At 48.3% G+C, this 23,694-nt stretch overlaps 1 protein-coding gene across 8 annotated transcripts in view; it reads right to left on the reverse strand.

The window, feature by feature from the left end:
* Positions 1-23,694, reverse strand: part of PTPRB (protein tyrosine phosphatase receptor type B) — a 106,038-nt gene that overhangs the window by 39,003 nt on the left and 43,341 nt on the right. For all 8 annotated transcript variants that reach the window (XR_011540564.1, XR_011540563.1, XR_011540566.1 and 5 more), the window contains 10 exons: positions 23,167-23,436; positions 21,252-21,512; positions 16,508-16,774; positions 12,407-12,670; positions 8,668-8,931; positions 7,895-8,158; positions 6,779-7,042; positions 5,888-6,157; positions 2,047-2,310; positions 449-712 (listed from right to left, as the gene is read on the reverse strand). Coding sequence is in view for 4 of the 8 variants with exons in the window: in XM_070622062.1 (XP_070478163.1) it covers positions 449-712; positions 2,047-2,310; positions 5,888-6,157; positions 6,779-7,042; positions 7,895-8,158; positions 8,668-8,931; positions 12,407-12,670; positions 16,508-16,774; positions 21,252-21,512; positions 23,167-23,436 (2,652 nt within the window). In the remaining 4 variants the exon portion in view is untranslated. The remainder of the gene's footprint in view (positions 1-448; positions 713-2,046; positions 2,311-5,887; positions 6,158-6,778; positions 7,043-7,894; positions 8,159-8,667; positions 8,932-12,406; positions 12,671-16,507; positions 16,775-21,251; positions 21,513-23,166; positions 23,437-23,694) is intronic.

The following is a 23,694-nucleotide window of genomic DNA, read 5'->3' on the forward strand; positions in this document are numbered from 1 at the left end:
AACAGTGTGCAAGGCACTGCCCTCAAGTGTTTTATGTACATTTTCTTTCATTTTCACAACCAGAGTTTCCTCACCAGGCTGCTGTGGAGCATGAGTATGTCTAAATAGGTTACAAGTGTGCAAAGGATTGATCCCATCAGACTTTGGGATGCGAGGGCTCACAGCCACACAACAGTGACGTGTATGATTACCCCATCTACACACGAGGCTTACAGATGCTCAACGATCTGCCCAGCTTCAGAAGGTGAGTGGCAGAGGTAGGATAAGGACCCAGATCTTTCTGACCAAAGTCTGTCTGCTTTACCCACTATACACAGCGCCCTCCCAAGTCCAGGGCCAGCACGTGGCGCACCACCACCAATTTTATTTCTCATCAACACTGTAGTTAGGACCTGCCTTCGGAAGCTGCTTCCCATCAACACTTGTCGGTGGGCCCCTGGCTTCCTACCTGTTCTGCTCTCCCCTGTCACCTTGTTGCTGAGGTCCCCGCTGTGAGTGACCACACACAGCGTGTACTTCCTTCCAGGGACGAGGCCGTGAAAACGCCACTCTGTCAGGTCCCTGTCCCTTCTGTTTTCCTTCTTCGTGCCGTTGGGGTTGTAGAGAATCAGCTCGTAAAAGTCGAGGTCCCCCGAGGCTGGGCTCCAGCTGAACCAGAGGCTGTCCGTCATGTTCCGATTGGATCCCCTGAGGTTACTCACAGAGGCCGGGACTAAAGCAGAGGGGAAACCATTACTGGAAACAAGACACTTAGAAACGAAGGCATTTTGGCCCCAGGTGAACACACAAGCTATAGGGGGCCTGTGGGTGACTGGTCCCTGTGCAGAGTCAGCTCTCGCCTGCATCTCAGGTCACCTAAGTTCAGGGGGTGTGGTCTAGAGATGGGGTACAAATCAAAATAAAACTGAATGCAATGGCCGGTCATTCTATATGCTCCCCACACGTGCACCCATAAATGCACAAAACTAGATCTTCAGAAACGATCAACCAAAGCTGGCCGAATGGTCCATAACTTAGCTCAGAAAAGGCCCTGAAATTCTCTTAACGGCTCCAGCCCCTCCGTCTGGCCCATCCCACTGGCGGCCACCCCCCATCAGGTCCCTCTCTGAGCATCCCCACTTCCTCTCCCTCTTTCGAGATCTCAGTTCTCTCCTGAGCTCTCTCACCGAAGTCTACATGGTGGGCCCTTGCCAGGGAAGGAGGGTCAGCAGTCACTTCTACCAGTCTGTACACGGGCCGCACTGGCACCTGGCCCCTGGGTACTGAGCTCCAGTACTCTTTGGAGAGTGAAGACTGTTGTCCCTGGCTGGGGCACTTTACACATTACTGGGCAGCTAAGGAAAGATGTGCAGAGGGCAGACTGCCCCGGGGACGGGAAACTGAGTCTGTTCACAGTTGAGGCTTCTAGGCTGCTCTGTTTCATTCCCTTCAAACTGAGAACTCCTGTTGGGGGCCTGGAATGTGCTCCTCAGTGGCCCCCTCACCTTCAGGCCTCCACCGAAAGCCCTTCTCTGTCTAAAGGAGTCTCTTGTCCTGCCAAGTCACTCTTGGTCCCCACACACTGTTTGTTTCCTTCACAGAATTTAAGGCGTTCCCAAAGCATCCCCTGGAGAATCTGGGTCCCAGCTCCTCCCCTCTGTGCTGAGGTCAGGGGCCTTGTCTGCCATGGTCACTGTCACGGTCCAGCAGGCAGCCTGGTTCCCGGCACAGAGGAGCTCTCAAAACTACTCACATGAAAAAAAAAAAAAACGCATAGGAAAATGAGATGTTGAGCCCGGCGGGCTGCCCGTCCTGCAGCGGCTGGCCGGCAAGCAGAGGGCCAGGTCCATCTTACACCCAACCCTCTGAGGTCAACAAGCGGAGGGCACAGAGCAGATGCCAGCGCAGAACCATTCTGAGAAGTACGCAAGGTCTGATTCAGGGCCAGAAAGCCTGAGGGTCAGAGCTCACAGACAGCGGGACCCCGGGTAGGATGGGGAACGAAGGACGCATGATGGAAAAGCAAGTGAACACTGCAGCAATTTCCCGCTCGGGTCCAGGCCTCACCTGTTCTCCCCAGTATGAAAGACTCGTTCGACAGCTCCCCACTGTGAGTGACGATGACCATCTTGTACATTCGACCTGGCAGCAAGTTCTGGAAGGAGAAGGTCTGGATGTGCGGGTCGACCTGAGCCCTGTCCTGAAGAGTCCGATCCGGGTTGTACAGAAAGATGTTGTACCCGCCGAGCTCCCCGGCCGAGGCGGTCCAGTGGAAGGACAGGTGTCTGGTCGAGTTCTCCGTGATCCTCAGGTTGGTGACGGCTGCCGGGACTGGAGGAAACATTGAGAAGCAAGAGAGAGACTGTTTTGGCACATCCCTGACGTAGCCCAGGACCGACGCGGGATGGACACACTCAAGCGGCCACTCAAAACACAGTGGGCACTGCCGTTAAAACGTACTGATGTCACGGAGACCCCAAAGCAAAGAAATCTGAATTTTGTGAATTACTGATGCTGAAACTGTTAGTTTTACAAGACAAAACCATAAGAGAACAAAAAGAAAACCCAGTAATGGGAAATTATCTCCACAGACATCTTTTGGGTACAGAACAAATGTTCACCTGTGTGACTAAATGTTCTAACAGAAAGGGCCAGATCAGAGCTCAAAAAACTGCCTCTGAGTGCCATCCGAGAGCTAAGAAATGGCCGTCGGAGCAACGGCAGTGGGAAGGAAGGGGAAAAGCAGACAGCAAGAGGAAGTTAGAGTCAGGGATAGGGGAAAGCAGAGGAAAACCCAAAGCGTTAGAAAGAAAGGTTTCCAGGGGCTGGCCCTGTGGCCCAGTGGTTGGGTGCGTGAGCTCTGCTGCAGGAGGCCCAGGGTTTCGTTGGTTCGAATCCTGGGCGTGGACATGGCACTGCTCATCGAACCACGCTGGGGCGGCGTCCCGCATGCCACAACTAGAAGGACCCACAACGAAGAATATACAACTATGTACTGGGGGGCTTTGGGGAGGAAAAAGGAAAAAATAAAATTAAAAAAAAAAAAAAAAGAAAGAAAGGTTTCCAGGGCCGGCCCAGTGGCGCAGTGGTTAAGTTCACACGAACGTTCGGATCCCGGGTGTGGACATGGTGCTGCTTGGCAAAGCCATGGTGTTGTAGGCATCCCACATATAAAGTAGAGGAAGATGGGCACAGATGTTAGCTCAGGGCCAGTCTTCCTCAGCAAAAAGAGGAGGATTGGTGGCAGATGTTAGCTCAGGGCTAATCTTCCTCAAAAAAAAATAACAATAATAATAAAAAAAAGAAGGGTTTCCATTAGGATTTTGCAACCCCTTCAGTGCTTCCTGTTGGCTTGGTGGCCACGTGCCACCAGAACGGCCTCTCCCACACTGCCGGCCCAGGCGCTGCCCGATTCCACGGGGTCGTAGGAGGCAGTGGAACAGCTGCCTGTGGGTTCTCCTCCCTCCAACCCAAACCCCTTCTCCTCGCTTTCTCCCTCTCCTCATGCCAGCCCCTTAAAGTTGGTGTTTCCCATGGCTCCGTCCTCTGTCCCCTTCATATTCTGTGGCATTACTGAGCCATCCACAGTCTCGTTCATGCTGCACATTCTATGCTCTGAATGTCCGTGTCCCCCACCTGTGTGTTGAGACCTAACGCCCAACGACAGCATCAGGAGGCAGAGATATTGGTCGTGAGGGCGGAGGTCTCGAGAACGGGGTTAATGCTCTAAAAGGAGGCCCCAGAGAGGCATCTTCCCCCCGTGAGGGCACAGCAGAAGGTGCCCTCCATGAACCAGAAGACGCAGAATCTCCTGGCTCCTTGGTCTTGCGCGTCCAGCCTCCAGGACTGTGAGAAATAAACATTTGTGTGTCAGCGCCCCAGTTTATGGTATTTTTGCTATAGCAGCCTGAACAGACTAAGGCACGGATTTAACTAGAATTTTTGTCCAAATCATCACCCCTAGGCCGCTTTTCCGAGCTCAGGCCCATATTTTCAACTGCTGTTAACCTCCCTCTGCAGGTCATGAGGACGTCTGGGACTCAGCACAGAACCCCATCTCAGCACCTCCCTTGGCACGCCCCCTCCTGCTTCCCTCGTCTCAAGGGCTGGCATCGTCATCTCTACCGACTCCCCAGGGAGAAACTCTGGAATCTTCTGTTCTTCCTTCTGTGCTCCCCTCGGCCACCAAGTGTCACCTCGTCTGAGCTGGAGACGGGTCCTGATGGCATCTACTGCTCCTTCTCAGGCCTGCGCTGGTCCAGCTTCCCGCCCCACCCTTCCTGTCCTGCGGCCCAGTCCCCTCTGCGACCTCATCCCTCTGTCCTGTTCTCACTGCCTCAGCAAGACGGCCTCTGCGCTCCTCCTCCCGCAGGCCGGCACACCCCTGCCGCAGGGTCTGTGAGCTCCGCCTGGGCACAGTCTTCCCAAATACCTGCACCTCGCTCCTTCTCACTTCTCAGACGTCAACTCAGGTGTCACTTCTCAACAGAACCTCTGAGGACGTGCTGCTGCCCCGCCGCCCCGCCATCTTTTCTCTTTGGTGTTTGTTGCCATCTAACCTGCTTCCTCTTTTATGTGTTTATTTCCTTTATGGTCTTGCTCTCCTACTGGAACACAAGCTTCCTCCCCGCCAGGGTTTGTTTGGCTCACTCTGTGTCCAGCCTTTAGACGGTAGATGCTCGATATGAATGAATGGACAAACAGGTCTCCCCCTCTGCTCTCTTCTCCACCCATCGTTTCCCTGTTCCCATCTGACTTATCTTTTTAAAGGTGTTTTTACTAGAAAACATTCACTGTCTGGCCGAAAAACTTTTCTTGGCCCCTCACTGCTTCCAAGATGAGAAATACACTCCTGAGGAAGGCACCAGGCTCCCTCTCGTCTGGCCCCAATCTGCCTTCCCAGCCTCCCTCCATGATGCCGTGCGCACTCCAGCACCCACGCCTTCTCTGTGCTCCTTTGCACACGGCCCTGTCTGCACACAGAACGGTCTGCCTGCTCAGGCGTCCTTCCGCCTTCTCTCCACAGGGAACACTGCTTCCTCCCTGGTGACAGCACTGACGTCACTTCTCTGAAGACTTCCCCCTTCTGCTCCCTCCATGCCCCCATTCTGTGGACACTGCTCTTACACACAGCCCTTGTCACAGTGACTGCACCCTACTGTCCATGCGTCTGTCTGGAGAAGCCCAATCCATCCTTATGTCCCATCCCCTTTCAGACCAGGCACTTGATAAAGAAGTAATCAACCAGACCAGAGCTGTCTGAATAGTGGCCCCCAAAGACGTCCATGTCCCACTCCCTGGGTCCTGTGGACGGCACCTTATGTGGCAAAAGGGACTTTGTAGATGTGATTAAGTTAGGGCTCTGGGGATGGGAGGTCTTCCTGGATTATCCGGGTGGTGTCCAGTGTGATCACAAGAGTCTTTGAAAGATGGAAGACGGATGCAGAAGAGCAGAGAAGGCGACACTATGACGGACACAGAGGCAGGAGCGACACCACTGAGGGAAGGGGGCCATGAGCCAAGGAGTGTGAGTGGCCTGCAGAGGCTGAAAAGGGCAAGAAAGAGATTCTCCCCTGAAGAAACGCAGCCTGCTGTCTCCCCACACCTCACTTTAGCCCCGGGGGACCTGTTTCAGATTCTGACCTCCGGAAGTGTAAGATAACAAACCCGTGTTGTTTCAAGATGCAAAGCTAGTGGTAATTTACTACAGCAGCCAGAGGAAGACAGCACAGCCGGTGTGGATGGAAACTCTGGAGGAGAGTGTGGTGGGCTGAGGGAGCTGACGCGAAAGAGGCACATGAGCCCCTACTGTGCCAGGAACCGTGCCTCCAACCCTGGGCCGCTCCGCCCTCTGTTCTGCGGAGAGCAGACCCGCAGGGACTCGCGCCCCCACAGCTGTGCGAGTTACCTGTGCGGCCTTCAGTCTGGGCCCCCTGGCTGAAGAGGCCCCCGCTGACCGTCAGGATCTGTATCTTGTATTTCTTCCCTGGCGTTAGGTCTTCGAATCTGTGCTGCTTCGCGGCGGCTGGCTCGGACGTGTTGCTCAGAAGGGTGCCATGTTCCGTGAGAAGCAGGATGTCGTATCTTTCTGCCACACCGACAGCTTTCTGCCAACTCACTATCAAGGAGTGGCTGCTATATGCGTTGTCTGCGGTCACTCCCTGGACAGACGCCGGGACTGCGGGACAGAAGACAGGCAGGTTCCATCACTGCAGGCCAAGAACCCACTGAGAGCTCCTCCAACTCAACCACAGAAGCCTTTCTTTCCTGGTCTGCAAGATGGAGAGAATGACCTCTCCCCTGTAGTGTGACTAGAGACAATTCTAAATGCCTAGCAGGTAGTAGCAGGTGCTTATAGCTCATGTTTGTTAAAAGTAATTTATTAATAGTGACATTCATATAAATAAACAGATTCATTATTAATTCATTTGTTGCTTGTTATTTAGCTATCACAGGTAAAGTATATGGCACAGGTTCATAATTTTCTTAAAAAAAGAATTTTGAGAAAGGGGTGAAATTTTGAAAAATGCACAAAAGAAGTCTCCTTGTTAAAATTAAGATGTTTATACCCTTTAGCAAGTATAAAAATCTATTCAAATGATTTAGTGTCTGATTACCTTTCATTTGTTTTGAAAATCTCTATTAAGAAAGAAAAATGCAAAGAGAAAATATGAGAAAGGCTCTTGAAACCACGTTGAACGGCACAAAGTTAGGTGGTTTTGAACCTGGGTATTTTCACTCCGTGGAGAGCTAAGCCCACGTGGGGAACCATGTGGCCCTTCTCCAGGCGGATGCTCACCTGTCCGCCCGAGCACGTCCACCTGGTTCCTCAGGGACCCGCTGACCGAGGCCACCACGACGTGGTACTGCTGCCCTGCCTCCAGCCTGTCGAACGTGTGCTCAGAGACGTGCTTGGGGACCGTCTGGGACTCCACCTTCCGATCCTGCCGGAATGCCGACACAGTGTAGGAGTCGACGTCGCCCCCGCCAGGAGTCCAGTTCACTGTCAGGCTGTCTGTGGCCCCGTTGGGAGAAACGTGGATATTTTTGACAGCACTAGGAACTAAAAAAGAAAACAAATTTAAAAACCATCAATTAGAGAATGAATGTGGAAATTTTCCACCAAAGCTTTTTTTGTGCTCCCTGTGTTTTGACATCTATTGAAAGAATACATACAAAAAAGTGGTATCAATTTACCAGTTTTCTCTGACTTTTCTGCCTGAACTGGTTGGTCGGGGGGAAGTCTAGAGAGACACCAAGGCCGGGGTGGAAACAAAGGATACAGCGAGGGGCTCACTGGGTTGCTGCGGTCCGTGCCTGGGGGTTTTCTCATTTGCTGGCTTTGGGGCTATAGGTGGATTACTTAACCTCTGTAGTTTCAGTTTCCTCATCAGAAAAATGGTCACGATGATAATAGGAACCAGCCCAGAGAGCTGTGAGGAGATACACGTATGTGAACATATATCCCACATATATGACATACACCTATACACATATATACATGTAAGATTGCACAAAATGTACACGTAAAGCACTGTGCTGCGGGCCTGGTTCATGGTCAACTGTCAGTAAATGTAAACTATTTTAGCAACACTCCTAAGACAGTCCCAGAGAAGGAACACCAGCCAGCAGAGTTATTTGTACTTAATCTCGTGCCTTACAGGCACCAGCCGGTCACATCAACTCAATGCCATTTCTCAGAAAGCTTCTGTTTTCTTCCCCTCCATCATACTTCGCTTTTGTTAATGCATGGAATAATGCATTGGAAAACATGGTTGTCACTATCAAGATGACCTTCTCCCTTCCTGCCACCCCTTCTACCCCCCAAATCCCCAAGGAGTCGGAACGCCTGGCCCCCAGCTCGCTGACTGCACCGCTGCACCCAGGCAGGTGTAAGAGCCGTGCTTCAAATTACCCGTGCGGGCCTCGATAAAGGCTGAGCGCTGAACGTCTCCACTGATGGTCAAGACAAGAATTTTATACTGGCGGCCTGGGGTCAGGGCGGTGAACCGATACGCAGTTGCGGTATTTACGAGGTGAAAAGGAGGAAACACTTTCATGTCGTTGAAGAGCAGCTGGATCTCATACTGGTCGACGTCCCCGTCAGCTCGTGACCAAGTCACCTGGAGGTCCTCAGTGCTCCGGTTCCGCAGGGTGAGGTCCTGCACCGGCTCTGGGACTAGGGAGGGACACGAGAAGACTCTGAGGAGAGAGACTGAGCAGTGTACCCACACGGTAATTTATGAGACACATTCAAGGACCCGGTCGACATCTCCCTTCCCAAATAAACCACTTGAACTGCTTCATGCATAATTAAACAAGAAGAATGGAAGCAACCATTAAACTTGTGATTTTTCCCCTGCCATAAATCTTTTACACTACGTGTTGGTAGAATATAATTATAAAATGAGTTATGACCTCAATCATAAGATACGACAAGTCTAGAACTGTAAATGCCACAACGCAGGGGAACAGGGAAGAAAAATGGGACATTGGGCTTCGTGCTCCCCAACTAGGCTTTCTTTATCATCAGCCAACATTCTGTCCTGCAGGCCACGAAGCTGGCTCCAAGTGAGGCTCGCCGGGAATGCAATTTGCTGATCAGAAGATTCAAGGCTCGGATAAATGATTTACTTTGGTGACGTCAGAGTCCCAACCAACCGCCAGGTTTTGCATCTTTCCACTTACTTGTTCTCCCAGTGCCCTGCTCACTGGCCTCATACTGTCCACTTCTTGTACTAACGGTGACACTGTACAGCCGTCCAGGGACTAGTTTAACAAATACACACTCATTTTCAGACTTGGGGATGCTCTTGGTTTGAATGAAGTTGTTTTTGTTCTTAATGGTGACTTCATAGTGATCAAAGTCCCCAGCGGCGTGCACCCAGGACACCTTTATGTAGTCGCTCCTGGCTGAGTTGCTAACGCTGACTCCCTGGACCTTGTCAGGCACTGAGAAGGAGAACAGAGAACAGCCAAAGACTTAGTGGTTCTGAGTGAGCACCTGTGCACAGATGACATCCAGAACGATAAAGGAAAGTGAGCAGATTTTTACTGTGTGCATTTAAAAGCAAAATCTTAGATCTTTAGACCACAAATTTCTGGAGGAGAAAGATTGTTACACGACTTTGAGTGATTAAATGGATCTTTTAACAGAACCTCATGAGTTAATTCTAATCCTTTGTTTGCCTACACAAAATGTCATGAACAGGATGGAACATTAAACATGATAACATGATTAACACGAATGATGGCAACAATGTTAATAATTTCAACAAACCTTGGGAACTCAAGATGTGATACAAAGTTACCAAGGAAAGTATAAACAATCCAAAGAAAATGGAAGAGAGCAAACATGGAACAACCACATCAAGAGGGGTCCAACGTCATTGGCGATGAAGGAAATGCAAGTCAAGACTCCAGCAAAACTCCATTTTATATTCATTTGATTGGCAAAATTTAAAAACCTGATAAAACCAAGTGTGAGAGGGGATGCCCACTCAGAGGAGATTGTGTGAATGAACTGGTACATATACACAGTGAAATATTACACAGCAGTCATAGGTAATTTCTTCTTAACTCAAAAAACAAAAATATAGACTTCTTGCCTTTAACATCAAAACACAAAATATGGGGGCCGGCCCAGTGGCCGAGTGGTTACGTTCGCGCTCCACTGCGGCGGCCCAGTGTTTTGCTAGTTGGAATCCTGGGCGCGGACATGGTACCGCTCATCAGGACATGCTGAGGCAGCATCCCACATGCCACAGCTAGAAGGACCTACAACTAAGAATACACAACTATGTACTGGGGGGCTTTGGAAAGAAAAAAGAAAAAAGAAAATCTTTAAAAAAAAAACCCCACAAAATACGAATGAATATTAAGTGAAAAACTAAGTCCTAAAGATTACACACTACATAAAATAAGCTTTTTTTATAATGTTAAAACAACTAAAAATGTAAAAATCCATAATTTTAGGACTACAGAAATAATAAAACTGCAAGACGGCAGCTGGTCTGGAAGTGCAGTGGTTAAGTTCGCACGCTGCATGTCGGCACCTGGGGGTTTGCTGGCTCAGGTCCGGGATGCAGACCTACACACCGCTTGTCAAGCCGTGCTGCGGCAGGCGTCCCACATATAAAGCAGAGGAAGATGGGCACGGATGTTAGCTCAAGGCCAGTTCCTCAGCAAAAAGAGGAGGATTGCTGGCAGATGTTAGCTCAGGGCTAATCTTCTTCAAAAGAAAATTTAAAAAACCCCTGCAAGATGAAGCAAGAGAGAGTTGAAAACAGGAGTCGAGATGATGGTTACCTTGGGATGGATTAGTGACGTGGGAACCATGTGATTTGATAGATTATTGCCAACTCCTAGCTTTCATTTTGGGTAGTTTTCTTGTGTATATATTAAATTACTAAAAATTATTAATTAAATGCCTAAGTTAAATTAAAAGCCTAAAAAATAAATAAAAGTGGCAATTGATGCATGGTTTCCTGAACCAAGAATATGATCAATCCAATTTTGTGCACCTGAAGTTCCCTCCAGTTATGATACAAACACACAATTCTGTGTACCCATGGTTTTTCTCTCAATCAACTGACGAATCGATCAATCAGTTGGACAGAGCCTGTGTCCAAGTCTTCTCTTCTACTTTCCCCCAAAGTGTGAAGTGGCCCAGAAAAGCCAGTATTTTGGCATCTCAGCTGCATTTTCCACCATGCTTCTCACACCTCCAGCTGCACCGTTACCCTGTGCTGGCTCACGTGTGCAGGTTAGTTTCACCCCAAAAGAGAACAAGAACCTCAGGAAAGGAGAAAGGCAGTGAGACCGTCGGCCCAAATGAACAAGACAACGCCCCGGACTCGACTCTCCAGTGAACAGAGCCGTCGGGCGATGGTTTGCCTCCATCACCCGGCACCAAATCCAGTTCATGCTGGTGAAGAGCCACAGGCCGCTCTAACTAGAGGACCCGTTTTCTTGCATTAAAAACTATCTTAGCAAAAGACCGTGCAGTATGAAGGCCACGCGGACAGGAGACATTCATGAACTGATGCCGAGGGGAAACGGGGATTAGTGGTTGGGTGACATATCCTTTAGCTTCTGGCAATTTTTAGCCTCCAAGTTGATCACCTGAGACTCTGACGTAAGGCTGCTCTGTGAATGGAAATCTGCTGTTCAGATCTAAGTCATTATCGTGACTATCAGGATAATCAGACCCCAGATCATTCGGGGTGGCGACACCTCAGTCCATCCCTGACTAGAGCTTTCAGGGACTGCATCATGTAGCAGAGACAGGTCAGCCGGTCAGCCGTGTGGCCCGAGGGCAGCCACAGTTTCTCTCTGGGACGTCTGCGGGTTTAGACCGTTCTACAGACACTTTCAACACCAGCATGTGGTAACGACGTAAATCAGGGCTTCTTAACCTTTCTGAGGTCACAGAAACTGTGAGGATCTGATGAAAGCCATGTGCTCTCTCCTCAAGGAGATGCACACACACCTTCTCCATCCTCAGCAACTTCAAGGAAAATTTCGGGCATCACTACATTCCTAAAGTCTGGCGTGGAGCACCAGGTGAAAACCCTGACCAAGGCGATTTCTGATGATTCTCTCACCCATCAAACATTTATTGGGTGCCTCCTAGCCAGACACTGTGCTGGGTGATAGGACGACGTCAACTGTCCCAGATCCTCATGGAAAAACTGACATTTTAAAAGGCAAATAACCCATAACTCAGCAGGAAAGGTTTGACTAAATATTAACGTCAACTTGAAGCAGAGCTCTCAGACGTAAACCCCAGCAAGCGTCAGCACTGGGGAAAACGGTAGCTGGCTGAATTCAGTTCTTTCCAGCACGTGGAAGACCTGGCATTCATCGCCTTTGCTAAGATTTGGCTCCCCGGTCCCAGAACTACAACTGTTCACCCTTCCCCTTGTATGGCGAAGGGTGAACGGTGGTCTTGACCCACAGAGGTTGCAGAAGGATCAGGACACAGAATTTGTAGGCTCTGGAGTCACCTAGAATGGGGTTTAAACCCAGGATCTGAGACGCACTGGCTGTTTAACAAGTTACTTCACCTCCCTGGACCTCGGTGTCCTGCTCTGTAACATGGGAACAATAACCACCTCCTCAGTGGAGAGTTTGAAGGATTAAGTTAGTGATACATGTAAAACCGGGGTCTAGCAACGCAAAGTATTCCCAAGATGGAAACATTGTTACATGTTTGAATACACTGAATTCCAGCAACGAACAGGGTGTTTATCTCCCTCTAAAGGTGACTGCTCCCATAAGGAGTTTCTGGGTAAGATATGAAGACTCTGCAACAGTGCTGTGATCTCCGCGGCGCTAACCCCGTGGTCACAGAGTCGCTGCAGATCTACGGAGCCCATGCCACGTGGCAGCCGTCGGTACGGAGCTGTCCCTCCCGTGGCCTCACCTGTCCGCTCTTGGCTGAAGGAGTGACTCTCGTACTGGCCGCTCCTCGTGGTCACTGTCACGTTGTAGAGGCGGCCGGGCGTGAGGGAGCTGAAGGAGCATTCGCTGACGGACTTGGCAATGACGAGCGACTGGACCACGCTGCCACCATGGGAGAGCCTCACCACGTAGTTGTCCACGTCTCCGGCGGCCGGCAGCCAGGACACGCCAAGGTAGTCGTTACGGCCCGAGTTGTTCACCGTCACTCCGCTCACCGTGGAAGGGACTGCGGTTTAAAAAGGGGGAAGTTAAGAGGAAAAGCTCCATCGCAAGTTCGGTCGTCCACCGCGTCAGCAAAGACAGTGAGGACTCAGGATGGCCGGGAGGTGGAGGGAGTGCGGGGGCCCCCCTTAGCTCCGAAGCCGAGTGCTCTCACATCAGCAGCCACCAAGATAAAAATGCAGGAGGCCTCGTGGGTGCCTCACAGACACAAGGCCGCCGCGGCTGCATTTTTATGGCACTGCTGTTTGAAAAGTGTTTTAGGTGGGGGCGTTTTATGTGACTGTGTCGGGAGGTTCCCTCTGAGGGAAAGGGAATGAACGCTACACCTTCCAAAGGAATCGGCTGGAGCCAAACTCATCCATAAGGCAAAGACTGCTCAGGGGACAGGCGAAGAGCGCGACGGCTTTTCTAAGGGGGGGGACGATGCCACCGTCTGGGGGTGAAGTTATTCGTTCCCGGGGAGTCTGACAACTACCACGACCAGAGGGGTTGTGTTTTCTCTTTGCAAAGCATTTCCTGCCCTCTAGTGGCAAGAAATGACCCTAAACGCCTATCCTGGAAGCAACGAGTCTGGAAACGACCCACTGTGGGCAGCAAGAGCTGCCGTGATAATGGGCTTTGTGACGTCGGCCATGATCATTTGCTTATTTCACCTGGGGTGCCACAAACATTTGCTGAGAACCTGCTATTTGCCGAGTGTACAAAGCAGAAAAGATGAGGATGCCTGCAAGGAGCTCCTTGGCTGGAAGGATAGTCTGCAAATTCATCATTGTGGATTTGAGTAACAGCTGCACCATGTAACAGACATAAGTGCGCAGTAAATAGTGCTTCCAGCAGTGACATCAGAGTAAAATCCTACAGGACAGGTGAACGGCACCACTGTTTCCATCATTAGTTGATTAACTTCAGCTAAATATTTTCATATAATTGTCAGTATCAGCACATCACATACAATGAATGAGATTTGGCTCGACGACCCTGGGAATCTTTCTAACCTATTATACTCTGACTTTGTAACCTAAGCCCCAGAGTCTTCTTCTCACTTACAAGCACTTATCCATCACCAAAAATTATAAACAGCACCTTATTGAACAATCCTGCTAATGTTGTTCCATGTCTACGGACATTTCCTAGATGTAAAGTTGAACTTTTAGCCATAATATTTATGTATCGATGTTTTTCTTCTTCCTTCTTCTCTCCATCTAATCTCAAAAGAACTAGGCTTGTTTTTCAAAACTGCTAGAAATATTTGCAACTACTAACATTTTATTAGAAAAGATACAATTATCAAAAGTTATACCAACAATATAAATTCATGTTTAAGAAAAAATAGATATAAAATTTGTTTGTTTTCCTTCAGAATGAGCATTTTCTCAGGTTAGAATTAGATTTGTTGTGCATATATGATATCTTTAATTTTAACTATTTTGTCACCTTATATGGGCTGGGAGTTTACTTACATGTTTCAATTCTGGAAATATAAGAGAATGAGAAAACTTCTCAAAATTATTTCAGTATTGACCAATATTTCAGCAACCTGGGTAGATGGTAATGATTATCAAGCTTTAGCCATTGAACTTTTTACAATCAACTACAAAATTTACTAATCTGGTGTCTTTCAAAATCTTAGTTACTGTGTTTCTCTGGTCGTACCCCATTTTTCTCCCTTTTTTTTTTTTTTTTTTTTTTAAGATTTTTTTTTTTTTTTTAAAGATTTTATTTTTTCCTTTTTCTCCCCAAAGCCCCCCGGTACATAGTTGTGTATTCTTCGTTGTGGGTTCTTCTAGTTGTGGCATGTGGGACGCTGCCTCAGCGTGGTCTGATGAGCAGTGCCATGTCCGCGCCCAGGATTCGAACTAACGAAACACTGGGCCGCCTGCAGCGGAGCGCGCGAACTTAACCGCTCGGCCACGGGGCCAGCCCCCATTTTTCTCCCTTCTAATGATAATGCCAGTGAACTCTTAATGTGTTTGAATAAAATAACTCATGCTTGTATTAATTCATATTCTGCCCTTTCCTCAAAACTTTATGATCATTCTTCAAAGAATTTCTTCTCTCTTTTTGTATGCCTCTGTTATATAATCTGAGTCAAACACTGATACCTCTGTTACATTAAAATTAGGTATAAAAATAATTGCAAGTCCACTTATTTCAAGTGATATCAGACACCAAGCTATTTCATTCTATCCCAAGAAGCTGGACAGCCCTATGGTGTCTGAAATGGGAACCAGCCTGAGTGGCAGAGTCTGGCTCGTTGCTCACCAAACCATTTCCTTCTCCTCTTGGACACACAGCTCCACTGTTTCTCAGCCTCTCCTGTGGTTACGTGTGGCTGTACGACTGTGTTCCCAACACTAGAGTGTGGAGTGTTTACCTCCGGGCTGGTAAACTCCCCTCCCCAAACCTCCGTTCTCTGGAGAGATGGGGAGACCTCCGCAGACTGAGAGGAGGGAAGAACCACAGCCAGCAGGAGCCCGGACCCCGCATCACCGCTTGGAGAAAAACCAACCAACAGAGCTGTCCGGTCTGGACCCCCGCACTGCACAGCGGGGCGAGCAGCAGTCAGCCAGCGTAACCTGCCTGATCCAACTGCACCTGGCTGGGGAGCGCCTGTGAGGTCCCTCTCAACTCCCCCCCACCTCCTTGATATTTCTCCTTCCCCACTCTCACACCCAGTGTTGGGGTGATTCCCGCGGATGGATCAGAGACCGAGACAGAGAAATAAGTTAATGGCGGAGACAGGACCAGAATCTAAGCTTCGTGATTCTCAAACTAAGCTTTCCAGTCCTCCACCCCAATAACGCTACACCGGTGGGAGGTGCCACGAACCACTAAGAGGGAAGGAAGGAAGGATCAGGAGGACGACATGCGCGACAGTGTCAGCCGCCACAGCACGACAGAAAGGGCATGCGTCAGCGGGCTTCCACCGAGACTGCGACACGTCCTCACAGTGACCTGGGTGCTCCTCTGAGAGCGTTAATGAAGTTAACGTCCTGCGGGCTCAGTAAGTAGATGAGATTCATGATTTTGGAAGAGGATCTATTTGTAATTCCTGCAGCCGACACTCAGAGTCTGAGCACCAGAGACCCAGGAGGAGCCGGAAATCCTACTTGTGAGAATCACATAGAACTAAGCAAGCAAAGCCACCGAGCTGACTAAGGTCACAACGGTTACCAAAGTTTCTGTTGGATTTACTTAGTTTCTTTCTAGGAAACTAGAAGGTGGATTCTACCCTGTGTTTCTATCTTTCTTTGGGTCGTGTAGGAAATTACCTCCCTTCTTGGGGCGGCACCTCCGTCGGACACACGTGAACAGACGGCAGGTATCTGTCTACTCAGCACCCTGACCTGTGTGACTGCGGGCCCCTCAGGGTCCAGGAACATCATTTACGTGGCGTATAGCATCCTGCACTTGTCTAGTGCTGCTTATGAAAATACATGCGATCTAGGAATTTTACCGACACAACTTTGACCACAGAAGTCGGAGAGCGTCTCCTTTCTATGTCTTGAAACCAAGAATATGAAAGAGAAGGGGAGATACTATTTTTTAAATCTCATTAGCTGTTTTCTTCAACCGACACAGACACTTCAGAGGAAATCAGCTGAATGAGGGACAAGCCTACGCGTCGGCTGCCATCACATCCCACAGAGGTCTCCCTGGCGCTCGCCCACCCTCTGACTGGCACTCCTGGGAGAGCAGAGCAGCGCGTGCAACCTGGATGGCACGGAAACGCGGCCCTCAGGAAGGAAGGAACGCAGGTCTGTGTGGAGGGTGTTCCCAAACCCCAGGATACGCTCGGGGGCTCCGCGTGCTCAGGCTGCAGGTCCAGGCAGCCCCCTACCTGTCCTGCCCTCCTCCACCACCTGCCGGGACGAGACGCCTCCGCTCACTGTCGTCACCACCACGGAGTAGAGGCCGCCGGACTTGAGGGAGTGGAAGCTGTATCTGCTCGTCTCCCCGGAGACGCTCTCGTTTTTGATGACCACATTTTCGTGGATCAGCAGGACCTGGTAGAACTCTATGTCCCCCGGTGCCCGGGTCCAGTTAGTAAAGAGGCTGCTGGTGGTCCCTTGGTTGGCCACATGCAAACTGGTCACTTGGGCAGGCACTGAAACACAGGGGGCAGAGAGAAGAAAAGACGGATGACACTTATTCACCCTGAGGAAGCATAACAGAAATTAGTAAAAAATGGAGACAGTCTTGGGCCAGCCCCGGTGGCCCAGTAGTTAAGTTGAGCACACTCTGCTTTGGCAGCCTAGGTGTGGTTCCCAGGCATAGAACCACACCACTCATCAGTCAGTGGTCATGCTGTGGCAGTGGCTCACACACAAAAAAAGGAAGATTGGCAACAGGTGTTAGCTCAGGGCAAATCTTCCTCAGCAAAAAAAAAAAAAAAAAAAAGAGACAGGATTGAAAATGCTATATATATATATACGTATTTTTTTTTTTTACTATAGACTCTCGGGTCTATTTCCTGTGCATCAGGAAGAACTACTCCCCTACAGAGACTCTGCCCTTCTGACAAAGCTGCTTATATGGGAAATCAAAATTATTTTAAATCCAAGGATGAGATGATGCACGCCTATTAAGTAGTTTTGATTTTAAATTTTACATGATGAAAGGCTGCTACTTTTGAAGACTGCTTACTTAACGTGACTTTATCCATCCACACCCTGTGAGAACTCAAAGCCACAGGACCCGCCTGAGCCATGGTCCTTATGGGTGGAACTGGGAAATCCCTTCAACCCGATGATAGGCTGCAGTCTAGAACACGGGCTAATTCTTTGCTGGCATGTTCTGGAGAGGGCTATTATTATTATACATGAAAATGTTGCAATAATATGTTATATTATATAACAATAATTAATAAGAACTACTGAGTGCCTACTGTGTGCCAATTATGGGCTCTATGCTTTATAGAGATTACGTTATTTGATACTCATTGAAAACTCTATAAGGTTCATTTTCCTATTCCCTTTCCTGAGGAGGAAACTGAAGATCACAAGGAGTGAGTAAGCTAGCCTGTGTCCCGGTGCCAACAACCAGTCCACCTGGGGCCTGAAGCCAGCCCGGTCTGGCCCGCGAGCCTGCGCCCTCTTCCTGGTCAGCAGCCACTGTGACTTCTGACTACCTGTGAACGAATCGTTTCCACAGCTCTTGAAGCTGGCACTTGATCAGCACACACCTTGTCTGTGCCTCTTCCCTGAATCAGGATGATCAAAGCAACTGGGACCTTGGCACAACGCTTCTCGGAATTCACTGACTTTCAGATTAAGATACAAACATATTTATTAAAGATATTACTATGCTTGGGTCAGAAGATTCAATTCTAATTCTAAATTTCATATGGAAAGCAAAGGAATTCATACGCCAAAACAATTTCAAAAAAGAAGAAAAACTTGGAGGACGAACATCATCTAATTTCAGGACTTACTAGAAAGCTACAGTGATGCAGACAGTGTGATCCTGGCGAAGACAGACCACAGATGGGAGGAACAGAGCTCAGAGTCTAGAAACAGGCCGGCACAGATCCAGGCAACTCATGTTTTACAGGGACGCACGGGCAATTCGGTGGAGAAAGGATAGTGTTTTCAACAAATAGGGCTGAAAGTATTAAATGTCCATAAGTAAAGAAGTAAATCTTGACTCCTATCTCACACATATATAAAAATGAGCTCAAAATGGATTCTACACCTAAATTTAAAACCTAACACTACAACATTTCTAGGAGAAAATCTTTGTGACCTTGTGTTAGGCAAAGATTGCTTAGATAGGACACCAAAAGCATGATGCATGACAGAAAAAAATGACAAATTGATATCAAAATTAAAAACATTTTCTTCAAGATACACTAATAAATTAATGACAAGACAAGCCACAGACTTGGAGAAAACATTTCAACACACATTTCTGACAAAAGACATATTTAGAATAAAGAATTCTCAAAATTCAATGATAAGAAACAAACAATTCTGTTAAAAAATGGGCAAGCGGCCGGCCCAGTGGCATAGTGGTTAAGTTTGCACGCTCTGCTTCGGTGGCCTGGGGTTCACAAGTTCAGATCCTGGGCAGGGACCTGCACTGCTCATCACGCCATGCTGTGGCAGCAGTCCACATACAAAACAGAGGAAGATGGGCACAGACGTGAGCACAATCCTCCTCAAGCAAAAGGAGGAAGACTAGCAGCAGATGTCAGCTCAGGGCCAACCTTCTTCACCTCCCCCCCAAATAAAGGGCAAAATATTTGAAAATATCTTCTTCCCCAGAGAAGATAAATGGATCGTAAATAAGCATATGACAAGATGCTCAACACCATTAGTCACTGGGGAAAGGCAAATTAAAACCACATGAGACACCACTACACACTCATTAGAATGGCCAAAATTAAGAAAAAAACTGATAATACCAAGAGCTGCTGGGGATAAGAGGAACTGGAAATTTCACATGTTGCTGACGCAAAAGTAAAATCTGCAACCGCTTTGGAGAACAGTTTGGGAGTTTCTGCAAAGTTAAGCGTATTCTTACCATATGACCCTGCAGTCTGAGTGCTGCAATGATGAAAACGACCTTAGTCTAAACGATGCCTTGGATTGCCATTCCTGGCAGTATGGCAGGCTACATGCCATAAAGGCCCCCCAGTCAACACAACTACAGGTGTTGGATAAAACATGAAAACGTAAATGCATGAATGAGTTGTCAAGAATGTAAGGAATTCTCAGAGACTAAAGCAAGTGACAGACAGGCTCGGACCTAGCACCGCTCGTCAGGCCGCGCTGAGGCGGCGTCCCACAGAGAGGAAGTAGAAGGATTTACAACTAGAACATACCACTATGCACTGGGGCTTTGGGGAGAAAGGGAAAAGAAAAAAGAAGCAGATTGGCAATAGATGTTAGCTCAGGGCTAAGCTTCCTCACCCAAAAAAAAAAAAAAATCTTCAATGTGCTGAGAGAAAATAACTTTCAACATAGAATTGTAACCCAGGGAAAATATCTTTCAAGACTGAGAGCTAAATAAAGACATACCCAGAAAAACAAATGTGTAGAGAGTTTTTCCCTAAAAACTCTCAGTAGAGGCCAGCCTGGTGGCATAGCGGTTAAATTCATGGGCTTCGCTTCAGCAGCCCAGGTTCACAGATTCAGATCCTGGATGTGGACCTAGTACCACTCATGAAGTCACACTGTGGTGGCATCCGCTTAGAGGAATACGGCAATAGATGTTAGCTCAGAGCCAATCTTCCTCTCAAAAAAGTTTAAATAAACAAATAAAAACTCTCAGTAAAGAAATGTGAAGAATGTTCTCCAGGATGAAGGAAAGTCATCCCAGATGGAACCTCTGAGATACAGGAAGGAAAGGTGAGAAGAAAAGTGGTAAATTGGTGGATCAATCCAAAAGATACATTGGCTGCATAAACAATAATTATATTTTTTGTGGAATTAAAAAAGGAGACAGGGGGCCGGCCCAATGGCACAGCAGTTAAGTGTGCACGTTCTGCTTCGGCGGCCCAGGGTTCATTGGTTCAGATCCCGGGTCAGGACATGGCACCACTTTGCAAACCATGCTGTGGCAGGCGTCCCACATATTAAGTGGAGGAAGATGGGCATGGATGTTAGCTCAGGGCCAGTCTTCCTCAGCAAAAAGAGTAGGACTGGCAGCAGATGTCAGCTCAGGGCTAATCTTCCTCAAAAAAAAAAAAAAGGAGAGAGAAATAAAATACAGGGCAACAATAATATATAAATTGGAAAGGGGAGTCTCTGATGATGACCTTGCTTTCTATTTCCCTGAGAAAATGAGCTATTGACAGATAACTGGCCACACTGCACCCATCTGTCTACTGGCATCTGCACCTGTGTCCTCTCTGCTTCTAGCCCGCCCTGGAGGTAAACCACTGACACGCCCTTCGAAGGACAACTCCTTCCCCTTTTCTAGGTCCCAAGGCCTCTGCCTACTCACAGAATGACTGAAGCAGCTCTCCCCTCTCTCTTTACATGACCACCACTCCTCCCTCTTCCAGAATATTTCCACCAACACAAAACAGGTCAGTATTTCTTCTATCCTTAAAAAATAATCCTCCGTGGGGCCAGCCCAGTGGTGCAGCAGTTAGGTTCTTGCACTCCACTGGGCAGCCCGGGTTTCGTGGGTTCGGATCCTGAGTATGGACCTACACATTGCTCATCAGGCCATGCTGTGGTAGGCGTCCCACATACAACACAGAGGAAGATGGCCACAGATATGCGCTCAGGGACAATCTTCCTCACACACACACAAATAACAATCCTCCTTTCCAACATACGTCCTCTTTCAGATGCTGCCCTATTACTCTGCTCTCCTTTGCAGCAAAACTCCTTGGAAAGGCTGTTCTCTGTTCTGTTTCAATTTTTAGCAAAATAAACCCAAACAAAGTGAAAAAACGGTACTAGGAAAGACAAGAGCTGAAATTAGTCAAATAGAAAACAAACAATAGAAAGGATCCATAAAACAACGCCCAGGACATCACAGGCACTTAACGAACATTTGTCAGTTGAATGTTGAACAATTTAGCAGACAGGATACTTTTAAAGCCTAAAATTTATTAAAAAACCTATTACCTGTTCTTCCCTTTGTTGAAGATGAATTTTTTAAGTCTCCACTAATAGTGGTGACTGTAGCTACGTATTTTCGCCCAGGCACCAGGTCAGTAAAAGTGAATTCTTTGGCATCTTTGGGGAGTGACTTGTGGACGAGTAAGAGGTTTCTGTCGGCTAGTGAGATGACGTATTTCTCCCATTCCGCGGCGGGGCTCTGCCACATGACGCTCAGCGAAGTCTCGTTGGCGTGTTTGACACGAAGCTGGAGGACAGCCAGGGGGGCTGAGGAGACAGCAGTGGAGATGCGGGTCAGTGACAAACTCAGATACACGCGAGTGTTTTTAGAGAGCTGTTTGCGGCCATCCGCGGGAGCTCAGCATTTCTTCTCTGAATACTCGTGAGCAATAAGGAAAAAAAAGCTAATCGCAAAAAACTTTGTTCGTGTAACATAACGGAAATAAGGATTCAAAAGAACAGTACTGGAAAATGCTTTACTGCGTCATTTAATTTTCACCACGGTACTTTATGAGTGTTTATCTCTTCATATGAATTCTGTGATACAAAAATATTTAGTTTAATCTTGCCGCCCACAAAAACCTCAGGGAAGGTCCACGTCCGCGTATTCCACGTCCGTGGACTGAGGGCTTGGGAAGACGATGATTCTCCCCTTCATCTCTGAGCGGGGGACACCCACGTGCCGTGAGACGGGGAGTAATGATGGTAGCTGAGTAAGAACTCCCAGCATGCAAAGAATTGAAATTGCTTCCATTTCCTTAAAAGGTGTTATTATTACAATTTCTAGGAGACATTGTTAAGAGCACAGCGTTGGGCCCACAAACAACAGGGAAGCCAAAGCATGGATGAATTGTGTAAAATTATATTGCGGTTTTCGCACCAAAGAAATTTTCTATAATTCCGTTCTAATTGACTCCCTAAATCTGCACCTTCCGTCTTCAACACAGTACACGGAAATGCATCGGCGTGTTTTCACCAAAGCCTGCTTGCACGTGCTCCTGCCCCAGAGGTACAGGTCGAGAAGGCTTCTCCTGAGAGTTCGTGCACGTGCCGAGAGCCCTCCTGCCCTCGACTGTGCGCCCAGGTCGTCTGAGGGGAGCGAGCAAACACCTGAGAGGACACAGACACTTGTTCTGCGAAATTCTAAAAGTGCTTGCTTATCATCCAATGGATGTGAATATTTGGAAAACGAAGAGATTACTGGAAGACACAGTTGGGAGGCTGAGGAGGTGTCCCAGTCCTTTTCGCTGACATTCTTTTAAGAAGAACGTTGAGTCAATGTAGTTATTTCCTTATCATCAGACAAGACTAAGAGAGAAGATGTCTGAATCTTACTCCAAGTACGGACCATTCCACGTCCCAGGGATTTTCATGGAAACGTTGAGCTTAGCAGGGCAACTCTCTTATTTGAAAGCTGAGGAAACAGACTCGAAGAGGTTGTGACTTGCCCAAGGAATTACAGTATAGTGGTGACAGCAAGAATCCCAAACCCAGCTCTCAGGGTGCCTGTCCCCTCTGCCCTGACACCTGGAGCTGGCCCTCTCCACTTCAGTGACCTGGCTAGGTGCTGAAGCGCCCCCACGGTTGCGTGAGGTCGAGGCAGAGGTTCTCTAACACTGAGCGCCAGCCAAAGTCATCACTACCTACTCTCCAGGGAAGGATTCTCAGATTTCCTCCCCATTCTTTTGATACTTAAAAATGTCTTTCGCTTATAAAATAATGGAGTTACTAGTGGAAGTGATTTTTAATGTCCTAATTTAACAAAATCAAACGTCACCAACCTCTTTCAGTCTGCGAGTCTATAATCCCTCAGATTCAGGGAACACTGGGGAGCGACACTGATGGTCACCTGGGTTCCTTGGGAGAGGCACTAATTGCAAATTCAGGTTCCATCAGTCATTACCCCTTGCTGTTTGCTTACCTGTCCTGCCATGGCAACGCTTAGAATTCTTCAGATTTCCACTCTCCACAGTGACCTCCACCTCGTACTGCCTTCCCGGCACGAGCCCCGCGTCATCTATGGCGTAGTGCGTTTCCTGCTTTCCCACGGTGGCGTTGAGCAGCGCCTGGGAGCCGTTGGAGAGCAGGATCCGGTACCGCTCCCAGTCTCCAGCGGGGGGCGACCAGCTCACCACGAGGGACCTCAGAGAACCATTGCTGTTCACCTCCAGGTTCCCAACTTTCTCTGGAACTAACAGTGAAAGGAGGTCAAAGGGAGATACTAACAGCCAGGAGTAAGATCCTCAGTCACTCTTCAGGGGCAACAGTAGATAAGAGACCTGACGGCTGCAATTCAAAACATTTCTACCCCCTCCTGAGGTTTCAGAATTGCAAAGGAGCGCTCTTTCCTTATTTTGGAGACATCTGACACTCAAGAAATGTATCCTAAGATCATTTTCGTAATATGCGATCTTCTGGAACACTGTTAATAACCTAGTGATATGAACAC

Source organism: Equus przewalskii, chromosome 5, assembly GCF_037783145.1.
Source record: "Equus przewalskii isolate Varuska chromosome 5, EquPr2, whole genome shotgun sequence".
NCBI lineage: Eukaryota > Metazoa > Chordata > Mammalia > Perissodactyla > Equidae > Equus > Equus przewalskii.